The sequence below is a fragment of the Scyliorhinus canicula genome, chromosome 4, assembly GCF_902713615.1.
Source record: "Scyliorhinus canicula chromosome 4, sScyCan1.1, whole genome shotgun sequence".
NCBI classification, from domain to species: Eukaryota; Metazoa; Chordata; class Chondrichthyes; order Carcharhiniformes; family Scyliorhinidae; genus Scyliorhinus; species Scyliorhinus canicula.
This window is the reverse complement of record NC_052149.1, coordinates 221,571,751-221,584,899: the sequence shown is the minus strand read 5'-3', so window position 1 is coordinate 221,584,899 and position 13,149 is coordinate 221,571,751. Positions and strand designations below refer to the sequence as shown.

At 47.0% G+C, this 13,149-nt stretch overlaps 1 protein-coding gene across 1 annotated transcript in view; it reads left to right on the top strand.

Moving 5' to 3' along the window:
• The window catches only part of slc36a1 (solute carrier family 36 member 1), a 63,119-nt gene that overhangs the window by 4,423 nt on the left and 45,547 nt on the right, over nucleotides 1–13,149 (top strand). The window contains exons 2-4 of the mRNA XM_038796112.1: nucleotides 5,314–5,490; nucleotides 6,387–6,477; nucleotides 12,174–12,262. Of these exons, the coding sequence (XP_038652040.1) occupies nucleotides 5,333–5,490; nucleotides 6,387–6,477; nucleotides 12,174–12,262 (338 nt within the window). The 5' untranslated portion in view covers nucleotides 5,314–5,332. The remainder of the gene's footprint in view (nucleotides 1–5,313; nucleotides 5,491–6,386; nucleotides 6,478–12,173; nucleotides 12,263–13,149) is intronic.

The window sequence follows — 13,149 nt, the reverse complement described above, 5'->3', positions numbered from 1 at the left end:
CAAGGTTGATATACAATTGCACAACAACAAAGCGTACTCGATGTAGTTCTTGGAAGAAAGGAGCTAGTTGACGAAGGGTACTGCAGTTGATGTGTGTGTGTGTGTGCGGACTTTCAATACCTAATGACAAAGTATCACACGCTTGTTTGCAAAATCCACGGCCAGGGATTAAATACACTAGCTGTACGGGCGCAAAATTTGCAAAGGATAGAAAAATTAGAGTCTTCTGGAGGGAGGTGTATAGTGGTGTTCAGGAATAAGTTTTTGGGCCACTGCTCTTTCTGTTGTCACATTAAAAATAACCTGTATCTGGGTATGTAGGGCATAATTTCAAAATTTCCAGATGATGTGAAACTCAGCATGCGTAAATATTGAGAATATTGAACAGATTTCAGGAGGAAATGTACTGAAATGGGCCGATTCAAATTTAGCCAGATAAGTGAAGCATTTTGGTCGGAAGAGGAACCAATCGGAAGCTAATTGTTTCAGTGTTACAGTTTTAAAGTGAAGCAGAAGTTGGCAGGAGAAAATGAGAAGGCTGTTTCTTTTGGGGGGAAAAAATTATGTGCTTGACTTTAATAAAAGAATACGAGGACAAAAGTAAGGAAATTATATTAAACTATACTAAAAAGGGTGCACGGTGATTTCAGTGAATGACAACTAAAGTCTCTCATCCCAGGTATGTGGGGGGTGCTGTCTCATTCTTTGACTCTATATGTTGATAAGATATTCCAATTGGAGGGTTTTGGTGAGCAGCATGGTGAGTACGGAAAGCCATTGCTCGTCTTAAAATTAACGACAGGAAACCAGAGTCGATCTAGAATCTCCTTGAAAGGCAAGAATGTATACCGGGTTGCTGCTGGAATGGCCAGGAAGGAGCTGGTGTGGGCCGGGGGGGTAGAGGAGAGGCATTATCGCCATGGGGAACGGGTCGGGCGAGGCGAGCTGGCCTGGGGTGAGCAGTCGATAAGCTATGGCTAGCTGGCGGGGTAGGGGGGTGGGTTGCCCTTTGATCCGGCTGATTACCTGGAACGTGAGGGGGCTGAATGGGCCGGTTAAGAGAACTAGGGTATTTTCTCATCTGAAGGGGTTGAAGGCGGACGTGGCTATGCTCCAGGAGACCCACTTGAAGGTGGCGGACCAGGTTCATCTGAGGAAGGGGTGGGTGGGGCAGGTTTTTCACTCAGGTTTGGACGCGAAGAACCGGGGGGTGGCGATTCTGGTGGGAAAGAGGGTGGCGTTCGAGGCGGCTGAGGTGGTGTCGGACAAGGAGGGCAGATATATTATGGTGACGGGTAGGCTGCAGGGAGAGAAGGTGGTGCTGGTTAATGTATATTCCCCGAATTGGGATGATGCTGGCTTCATGAGGCGCTTGTTGGGCCGCATTTCGGACCTGATCATGGGGGGAGACTTTAATACAGTGCTGGATCCCCCACTGGACCGGTCCAGTTCAAGGACGAGTAGGAGACCAGCGGCGGCCAAAGTACTGAGGGGATTCATGGACCAGATGGGAGGGGTGGATCCCTGGAGGTTTGGGAGACCGAGAGCGCGGGAGTATTCCTTTTTCTCTCATGTCCATAGGGCTTATTCCTGAATAGATTTTTTCGTCCTGAGCAGGGGATTGATCCCGAGGGTGCAGGATGCCGAGTACTCGGCCATAGCGATTTCAGACCATGCTCCACACTGGGTTGATCTGGAGATGGGGGAGGCGTGGGACCAGCGCCCGCTCTGGCGCCTGGATGTGGGGATGCTGGCTGATGAGGAGGTGTGTAGGAGGGTCCGGAGCAGTATTGAGGGGTATCTTGATACCAATGACACGAGGGGAGGTCCGGGTGGGGATGGTCTGGGAGGCTCTGAAAGCAGTGATCCGGGGGGAGCTGATCTCCATCCGGGCCCATGGGGAAAGGAGGGAGAGGAAGGAGAGGGAGAGACTGGTGGAGGAGCTCCTGGATGTGGACAGGAGATACGCGGAGGCACCGGAGGAGAGGTGGCTGGGGGAACGGCGTAGTTTTCAGGCCAAATTTGACTTGTTGACCACCAGAAAGGCGGAGACACAGTGGAGGAGGGTGCAGGGCGCGGTATATGAGTATGGGGAGAGGTGAGCAGGATGTTGGCGCATCAGCTCCGTAGGCGAGATGCGGCTAGGGAAATTGGTGGAGTGACGGATGGGGGTGGGAATGTAGTGCAGAAGGGGACAGAAGTAAACGGGGTCTTTAGGGACTTCTACGAGGAACTGTACCGGTCGGAACCTCCGATGGGGAGAGGGGGGATGGAGAGCTTCATGAACAGGCTATGTTTCCCACGGGTTCAAGAGGGGCTGGGTCGCCGATAGAGTTGGAGGAGCTAGTCAGGGGGATTGGACAAATGCAGTCAGGTAAGGCCCCGGGGCCGGATGGGTTCCCGGTGGAATTTTATAAAAAGTATGCGGATCTGGTGGGCCCCCTGTTGGTGCGAGCCTTCAATGAGGCATGGGAGGGGGGGGGGTTTGCCCCCGACAATGTCGCGGGCACTGATCTCTCTGATCCTAAAGCGGGATAAGGACCCCTTGCAGTTTGGATCATACAGGCTTATCTCGCTCCTCAATGTTGACGCCAAGTTGCTGGCGAAGATCCTGGCCACCAGGATAGAGGATTGTGTGCCAGGGGTGATAGACGAAGATCGGACAGGATTTGTCAAGGGACGGCAGCTCAACACAAATGTGCGGAGACTGCTACATGTTATCGTGATGCCGGCAGTGGAGGGGGAGGCGGAGATAGTGGTGGCGCTAGATGCAGAGAAAGCGTTTGATAGAGTTGAGTGGGGGTACCTGTGGGAGGTGTTGGAACGGTTCGGATTTGGGGAGGGATTCATCAAATGGGTGAGGCTGCTCTACGCGGCTCCGATGGCGAGTGTAGTTACAAATGGAAGGAGATCGGAGTACTTTAGGCTCTACCGTGGGACCAGGCAGGGGTACCCCCTGTCCCCCTTGCCCTTTGCGCTGGCGATTGTACCTCTGGCTATGGCGTTGAGGGAAGCAGGGAGATGGAGGGGTCTGGTGCGGTGTGGGGAGGAATATCGGGTATCGCTGTATGCGGACGACCTGCTGTTGCCTGTGGCGGACCCAGAAGGGGGAATGCCGGGGGTGATGGAGCTGTTAGCGGAATTTGGGGGCTTCTCGGGCTATAAGTTAAAATTAGGCAAGAACGAGGTATTTGTAGTACACCCGGGAGATCAGGAGGAGGGAATTGTGAGGCTCCCGTTTAAGAGGGCAGTGAAGAGTTTCAGATATCTGGGGGTGCAGGTGGCCAGGAGTTGGGGGACTCTCCATAAGCTTAATTTTACCAGGCTGGTGGAGCAGATGGAGGAGGAATTTAAAAGGTGGGACATGGTGCCGCTATCGTTGGCGGGTAGAGTGCAGTCCGTCAAAATGACGGTTCTCCCGAGGTTCTTGTTCCTCTTCCAGTGTTTGCCCATCTTTATCCCTATGGCCTTTTTTAGAAGGGTGACCAGCAGCATCATGAGCTTTATTTGGGTGCATGGGACCCCGAGGGTGAAGCGGGTCTTCTTGGAGTGGGGTAGAGATGGGGGGGGGGGGGCTGGCGTTACCCAATCTCTCGGGGTACTACTGGGCGGCCAATGTGTTGATGGTGCGCAAGTGGGTGATGGAGGGGGAGGGGGCAGCATGGAAACGGATGGAGAGGGTGTCCTGTGGAGATACAAGCCTGGGGGCCCTGGTAACGGCGCCGGGGCCGCTCCCTCCTACGAGGTATACCACAAGTCCGGTAGTGGCGGCTACCCTCAAGATTTGGAGCCAGTGGAGGCGACATAGGGGAGAAGTGGAGGGGCTCGATGGAGGCTCCGTTAAGGGGGAACCATAGGTTCGTCCCGGGGAACATTGATGGGGGATTTCAGGGTTGGCACAGAGCGGGCATCAGACAGCTGAGGGACCTGTTTATTGATGGGAGGTTTGCGAGCCTGGGGGAGTTGGAGGAGAAATTTGGGCTCCCCCCGGGAAACATGTTCGGGTATCTGCAGGTAAAGGCATTTGCTAGACGGCAGGTGGACGGATTCCCTTCGCTTCCCGCGAGGGGGGTGAGTGACAGGGTGCTTTTGGGGGTCTGGATCGGAGAGGGGAAGATATCTGATATCTACAAGGTTATGCAGGAGGTGGAGGAGGCGTCAGTAGAGGAGCTGAAAGCTAAGTGGGAGGGGGAACTGGGGGAACAGATCGACGACGGGACATGGGCTGATGCCCTGGAGAGGGTTAATTCTTCCTCCTCATGTGCGCGGCTTAGCCACATCCAATTCAAGGTGCTGCACCGGGCCCACATGACTGGGACGAGGATGAGTAGGTTCTTTGGGGGTGAAGACAGGTGTGTCAGGTGCTCGGGGAGTCCAGTGAACCATGCCCATATGTTCTGGGCATACCCGGCACTGGAGGAGTTCTGGAAGGGGGTGGCGAGGACAGTGTCAAGGGTGGTGGGATCCAGGGTCAAGCCAGGATGGGGACTCGCGATTTTTGGGGTTGGGGTAGAGCCGGGAGTGCAGGAGGCGAAAGAGGCCGGTGTGCTGGCCTTTGCGTCCCCTAGTAGCCCGGCGAAGGATCTTGCTACAATGGAAGGATGCGAGGCCCCCAAGTGTGGAGACCTGGATCAATGACATGGCGGGTTTTATTCAGCTAGAGAAGGTCAAATTCGCCCTGAGAGGATCGGTACAAGGGTTCTTTAGGCGGTGGCAACCTTTCCTCGACTTTCTGGCTCAACGATAGGGTACTGGGACAGTAGCAGCAGCAACTCGGGAGGGGGAGGGAAAAGGGAAAAGGCGGGGGGGGGGGGAAGACGATGACTATGTTTGTTTATTTAATTTTAATTTATTTTTAAGTTCTCTTGTTGGCGCGGGGGGGATATGATACATGCGTTGATACGGTCTGGGGGGTGTTACAGTTGTTATGGGTTATTTTGTTGCATTTCATTGTTATATTTTATATTTTCTGTAAAAAAAATTCCAGTAAAATTATTTTAAAAAAAAAAGACAGGCAAGAATGTTGTAAAGGATGCAGTTTTAGCTGACCATCTCCAAAAAGTTTTCTTCATGTTCGTTTCTCTTGGAACTGGTCAATATTTGAAAATTAATCTAGCCACATAAAGATGATCTGAAATGAAATTATGATGCTATCATATAATGAAATGACATTGTCTTTTGCATTTTTAACATTGAATCAAAATATACTTCCATTTTCAAAGTATAGCTTGTTTGGGAAAACAATACCTCTTGCTTTTCCTCTGTGCTGATTTTTTTTGCTGAGCTTACTTTAATTTCTATATTTTTACACAGCTGTCGAGAAACTGCCACCATGTCGACTAAAAAGCTGAGAAGTGAAGACTATCATGATTATAGTTCCACAGAAAACAGTCCGGATCATGACAGCATGAGCTCTTCGCCTGATGTTTCTTCAAGATCATCTGATAATTGTGGAAATTATCAGCGTCTAAATGAAAGAACTGGCACAACGTAAGCGCTATAAAGTTGCAAAATGGAACTCTTGTATCTTCAAGAATACTAATTGTACGGGTGGACCAGTGAACCATGTCCATTTGTTCTGGACATGCCCAAAACTTGGGGGATATTGGCAGTGGTTCGCGGATGTCATGTCCAGGGTATTGAAGACAAAGGTGGAAATGAGTCCAGGGGTAGCGATCTTTGGGGTGTTGGAGGACCTGGGTGTTCAGGAGGAGGGAGAGCCAGATGTTTTGGCCTTTTCCTCCTTGGTAGCTTGGCGACGGATACTACGGCTTGGAGGAAGTCTAGGCCTCCGAGGTCAGAAGCCTGGTTAACCGACATGGCAAGCTTTCTCGGCCTGGAAAAGATCAAGTTCGCCTTGCGAGGGTCGGTGTCAGGGTTCGCCCGGAGGTGGCAACCATTTGTTGACTTCTTCGCGGGGAATTAATCGTCGGGGGGTGGGGGGACTAGGGTAGTATAGAGTAGGGGGTTAAGTAGGCAGGCCTTGGAGGGACGGATGTTGGCGGCTGTCTTTTTGATTACTGTTCTTTGTACTCTTATTTTTTTTGTATTGTGGTTGTTTGTTATGCCAAAAAACCTCATCAAAAAAAAAATACTAATTGTTCATTGGCAGTGCAGTCAAGCCTCTTGGATTCAGACTGGGCTGTGAATGTTATTGTTCTGAAGGTTGTGTTTCGAAATAGTTAACAGAATGAGTTTTAGTAGCTTGAATTCAATACACTTTTACGCTATGACTGTGTTGCTGAAATTGGCAAAGGGCCACACAGTTGCAATTTTCTCTTAAATTCTAGATTCAGTTTGTGGGGCTGAGGTGTCTGGTTCAGACTGGACTGTAAGATCATGTAAGGTAAACAATATGAGGATGATATTTTTTGTTTACATTTCAGGACTGTTGAGACGTTAATTCATTTGTTGAAAGGCAACATAGGAACAGGGCTTCTTAGCCTTCCATTGGCAGTGAAGAATGCGGGTATTGTGGTGAGATGCTTTTACTTTGTATTTGGGTTTTTAAAAAAAAATAATACGAGTCATTTTGTAACTACATAAACTTGCACATCAAGAACAGACTTGATGCTGATTCCTGAATGTATTGGTACTGTAAGCAGTGTCCTGGCAATAATGAAATTATCATCCGATCAAAGACTGAATTTCTCTGTTCCTTCATGTCCATACCTACCTAAAGGTTTCAACTACAGGAAGGTTGCTGTTTTATTGTAGAAAACATTCACAAATCCTTGAACTGTATAATCATTTTTAATTTTGAATGGTGGGAAATGGGAATGATTAACCATGTGATATTGTAAGGAAATGGTGATTCAAATGAGGAAATAAGAAAGGGAAACCACAGACATTTTTGAAAGAGGGAAATCAGCGCAATCAATTTCACTTGCAAGGAGTAAAGATGTTGATGTGTTCCTTCTAAAATGGTTACTGCTCAACCAAATACCAAACCTATGGCTTCTTCATTTTCAGAAACTTTCAGTTGTGCCTGCGGTTAATGATTGGCTGGAATCTGGGGTTCTGCTGACCTGCTGTAACTTTAGGGGGTCCTCTGGAAATTCTTCCCCAATCTATTTAAGCTCTTGCTGTTTGGTAAGAGAGAGAAAGGGGTTTAACTTGTATTAGAATTTCTGATGCCCTTGACCTCAAATGGCTTTCCTGGTCTACCCCTACCAAGTTTGGGTCCCTCACCCATCATAACCTCTGTTCCTTGGCTTCTGCCATCCCTATGTTCTAGAACAAAGAACATTACAGTGCAGGAACAGGCCCTCGGTCCACCAAGCCTGCCCCGATCCAGATTCCTTATTTAAACCTACTACTTATTGCCCAAACGATCTGTATCCCTCCATTCCCCACCCATTCAAGTGTCTATCAAGATACATCTTAAATGTTGCTATCGTGCCTGCCTCCACCACCTCCACTGGCACTGTGTTTCACGCACATACCATGCTCTGTGTGAAAAATTCTCGCTGCACATCTTCCCAAAACTTTCCCCCCTCACCTTGAATACCTGCTGCTCCCTTGTAATTGAGTCTTCCACCCTGGGAAAAAGCTTCTGACGATTCACCCTGTCTATACCTCTCGTAATTTTGTAGACCTCAATCAGGTCTCCCCTCAGCCTCTATCTCTCCAACGGAAAAAACAATTCAAATTTATTCAATCTCTCTTCATATCTAACATGCTTCAAATCAGGCAACATCCTGGTAAACCTTCTTTGCACTCCCTCCAAAGCATCCACGTCCTTTTGGTCGTGTGACGACCAGAACTACATGCAATATTCCAAATGTGGCCTAACTGAAGTTTTATACAACTGTAACGTGACCTGGCAACTCTTGTACTCAATGCCCCGGTCAGTGAAGGCAAGCATGCTATAAGCCTTCTTGACCACCTTATCCACTTGCATTTCCGCTTTCATGGAACTATGGACTTGAATGGCCAGATTGTACTGATACCTGTGGAATACTAGTTACAGATCTCCATCCTGAAAAACTCCCTTCCACTGTTACTGTCTCTCCTGTTGCCAAGCCAGTTCTTTAACCATCGAGCTAGCACACCCTGAATCCTATGCGACTTTACCTTTTGTATCAGTCTGCCGTGAGTGACCTTAGAACAAAGAACAAAGAAAAGTACAGCACAGGAACAGACCCTTCGGCCCTCCAAGCCCGTGCCGACCATGCTGCCCGTCTAAACTAAAATCTCCTATACTTTCTGGGTCCGTATCCCTCTATTCCCATCCTATTCATGTATTTGTCCAGATGTCCCTTAAATGTCACTATCGTCCCTGCTTCCACCACCACCTCCGCCAGCGAGTTCCAGGCACCCGCTACCTTGTCCAACACCTTACTAAATTCCTTGTAGATGACATCCACAGCCTTTCCCTCATCAATTAATTTTGGCAGCTCAACTGCCTGCGTCTCACCCCCACAATCCAAAGATGCGCAGGGAGGTGGATTGGTCTTACTAAATTGCCCCTTAATTGGCGAAAAGAATAATTAGGTATTCTAAATTTATTTTATAAATAATTTGACATCTCAAAAATGTCTCTCAAGTTGGTAAGACCTGACCTTCCCCGCACAAAACCATGTTGCCAATCACTAACAAGTCCATTCGCTTCCAAATGTGAATAAATCCTGTTCCTCCGTATCTTCTCCAACAGTTCCTCCACCAGGTTCACTGCCTATAATTAGCTGGATTATCCCTGCTTCCCTTCTTAAACAAAGGGACATTATTGGCTATTCTCCAGTCCTCTGGAACATCGCCTATGGCCAAAGATGATACAAAGATATATGTTAAGGCCCCTGCTATTTCCTCTCTGGCATTCTTCTGACTCTCCCGTAGACCTGCAATCTTTAGGGCTGCCACCACTTGCCCTGCTCTCATTCAACCTGGTCCTGCACCTATTGCTTCTGCTGCACCATAATTTTGAAAGAAAATGGGAAGCGGGAAGGCAGGGTTGGTGGAAAAATCACTTCTGCTCTTTTAACATGGTGTCTTAGATTTATACACAACAAAGCCCAGCCTGCTAGGCAACCTGATATTATTTCAACAACCATTTATTTCCGGCCTGTTCTACTGCTCTTTCCATATGCATTTCAAATTGCTAATATTCTTACCATCAAATCTCCCACCTTAATCCTTTACACCGCCAACTTCTCTGCTTGATTTATTTTGTTGTGATTGAGGCTAGCATGACAGCATTCATTGCACATTCTCTCATAGCCCCTGGGAATGAAAGGAGGTGAGCCTTAAACATCTGCTGACCTTCTGCTCATAGCGTTAAGGAAGGAGTTCTGACATTTTGAGCAAACATTGATTGAGCTTAATTGGTTGGACAACTGGTTTGTGATGCAGAGCAAGGCCACCGGGATGGGTTCAATACCCATACTGGCTGAGGTTATTCATGAAGGCCCTGCCTTCTCAACTTTACCCCTCACCTGAGGTGTGGTGATCCTCAGGTTGAATCACCACCAGCCAGCTCTCCCCCTCAAAGGGGAAAGCAGCCTATCTGGGACTATGATGACTTTACTTTTACTCTATAACACCTTTCATCACCTTAAAGATAGCTATTAGGTCTTTTGGTTTTTTTAAAGAGTAAAAATAGCAAGCCTTTCCTAATACTCTATCCTCTCATTTTGAGTGACATATATTTGTGAACCTTTTCTGCATGTGCTTTGGTACCATTATACTCTTTTTAGAACATAGAACAGTACAGCACAGAACAGGCCCTTCGGCCCTCAATGTTGTGCCGAGCAATGATCACCCTACTCAAACCCACGTATCCACCCTATACCTGTATGCCCTATACCCGTAACCCAACAACCCCCCCTTAACCTTACTTTTTACACTACGGGCAATTTTTAGCATGGCCAATCCACCTAACCCGCACATCTTTTGGACTGTGGGAGGAAACCGGAGCACCCGGAGGAAACCCACGCACACACTGGGAGAACGTGCAGACTCCGGAGAATGTGCAGACTCCGCACAGACAGTGACCCAGCCGGGAATCGAACCTGGGACCCTGGAGCTGTGAAGCATTTATGCTAACCACCATGCTACCGTGCTGCCCTTTTTATCATATGAAAACCTGAGCTGTGCACAGTACTCGAGTGTGGCTTAAACCAACGTTGAATGTAAGTTTAATATAATTGTTGTGCTTTTCAACTGTATTCTTCTAGAAATAAGCCCTAGTGCATGATTTTTTTTTTTGTTACCTTATTAATCTACACCCCTATTTTCCTGTACCTCTAGACCAGTGATGGGCAACCCAGACTAGTAAGTGGGCTGCTTGAGTGGCTCTCCTTCATCTCAATGGGCCGCAAGATTTAAATCGGGCATATATTAATATTTATTAATGTCACACGTAGGCTTACATTAACACCGTGATGAAGTTACTGTGAAAATCCCTAGTCGCCACACTCCGGCGCCTGTTCGAGTACACTGAGGGAGAATTCAGAATGTCCAATTCACCTGACAAGCATGTCCTTCAGGACTTGTGGGTGGAAACCGGAGGAAACCCACCCATATCCACTATGACCGATGAATAAGATTGAATACATTTCATACATGCCGAATGTTTCATAGAAAATGCTTAATCATTGCATGTCATCAACTTCAAGTGGTAAAAACAAAAATATTTATGCTTGATTGGTTGCAAAAGGAGAGCACAACACACAAGTCAATGTTGTGTGTAGTCAGCACACACCTCGCTTCATTTCCCCTTGACTTACGTGGGTATCACTTCAGTCATACTGGTAGGAAAAAAGCTATGCAGATGGAAACCAGTGGAATGTGACAACTTTTTCCGTGGGCAACAGTCAACAAATTGCCCAGTATTGTTCTCTATCTTTTTACTTCAATTTTATTTTTGCCAGTCTTATCTTCTTCAATCCATTCACTACCCCCAAAAAGTAGTCTTTTCTTTTCAGTGCATTACTTTGACCGTAGGCTTACATTGAGCTTCAGCTGTTGCAATTGTGCCCATCCAAGTGAGTGAAAAATATGTTGCAAATTTACTGGAGTCTTTTAGATGGTGGCGAAGCATTTGGCATCTGTTTTGTGAACCTGGGGTAGGTGATCGGCAAATGATGCAGATGGTCATTCAGTGGCGTTTTGTGCTCCTGTTACCTTCCACTTGTCAGTCTAAGCCCATTTGGCCCAGTCTATTAGATCCTCCTGCTCCAGCAAACAATTAAGGCTCGATAAACTCTGGCAGCAGATTAAAATGCAAATTTCAATATCGAGGATACTTTAGACCTGATCTAATGGCCTTGCACAAGATTTAACAGCCTTGTTACACCTCATGAGCTCTAACGATGGGCGGGTTCAGATATGCAGATTCAAGTGTGCAGACAGGCCCACTTGAATATGTTTGTGCCTCGATCCCGCGCCTCAAGACCCCGAGTGAGCGCCATTTGGCACTGGTCTCCACCAACGTAGACCACCGGCACTTGGTGGTGGTGGTGGTGGGGGGGGGGGGGGGGGGGCGCTCCCAGACGATCAGGGGCTCCTGGGTGGTCGGGCTCTGGGTAGGGTACCACCTTGGCAGTGCCCAGTGGGGGGGGGGGGGGGGGTCTAGAGATTTGGGCACCATTTAGTGCAGGAAATGAGACTAGTAACAGCCTCAGCCGGGCGTTCTTCGCCCAGGCCCATAAATGAAACTGTGCCCCATTTAATAGCGGGGTGGTTCTGCGCCATCAGCGCCAGGAAACACCTGGCTAAACACGCCCGACACGGGTCTCTGTTTCATTTCTATTAAATCGTGCCCTTTGTCTTTGAACTATTAGTTGTGTGAAATGCCATCTTGGACTTGTTAGACTGAATATCCTTTACAATATCAGTAGCCAATTCATGGAAACTGTTAGAATACCACAGAGAAGGTGGGGTATCAAATGAATGTGTTACTAATTAATGAATCCCTTTTTCCCCCCTTCAGCCATTGTGACTTGTAATTGGCTAAATTTTGAACTGGCAGTGAGCAGCATGGAGGTTGAACTTTATGTCATTTTACTCTGGTTCTGTTGGCCCTCCAATTGTGTGATGCCTAAAATGCTTGTTCAAATAGACTTTACAAAACAGATTAAACATAAGGGAGATAAATGAGTCAATCAAAATCTCATAATATTTTCATGCAGCGTTAAAGATAAGGTTTTAATTCAGTTTTCCGTTATCCACAGCTCGGTCCAATCAGCTTAATTATCATGGCAGTGGTAGCTGTGCACTGCATGCAGTTGCTGGTCAAATGCAGTCACTATCTATGTGCTAAGTAAGTTGTGATTTTACTAATATTCTCCATGTAACGTGAACTTGTACATTTGTACACCTATAATGCTGCAGATTTGTTGATACAGTCCTTAAAGGGTTGACTTATGGGGGATTCAAATGATTTTTTGTTGGTGAGTGAATTTCTGTTTCATCAACTTTATAACTTTTTTCCATAATAGTAGAGCACATATATATCCTTTTTACTGTGGCTTTTGCATGTTCCCCCCTTCTATTCTAAGTGGAACTAAATGAATAACCTGCATTTATCTAATGCCTTTTATATATCTCTGGAATTTCTGTCTTCTGGAACCCAAACTGGGCATTGAAAATTGGTTCTCTAACACTTAATGCACGGTTTTAAATTTGCATGCAGGGTCAGATTCTTACTGTAGATAAAAGCAAATAAAAATGGTTTCCATCTGAAGGTGTTAAAGGAACTAGGGAGCATATTGAAGATGCCCTAACTATAATCTTTCAGAGTTCCTTAGATTCAGGTGTAGTCCCTCTGGATTGGAAAATTAAACATGTCGCTCTCCTTTTTAAGAACGGGGAACCAGGGAATTACAGACCGGTTAGCCTAACATCTGTGGTGGGGAAATTGCTGGAGTCTATAATCAGGATGGGTAACTGAACACTTCAAAGTCTGGTTGATCAGGTAGAACCAGCATGGATTTGTGAAGGGAAGCTAATCTTAAAATTTTTTCGAAGAGGTGAATGAAGTAGTGGACAGGGGAATGTCTATGGATGTTATTGATATGGATTTCCAGAAGACATTTGATAAAATCCCACAGGAGAGACTGTTAACTAAGGTGGAAGCCCATGGAGTTAAGGGCAAATTATTGACATGGTTAGGAAATTGGTTTGAGTGACAGGTGACAGAGTGGGATA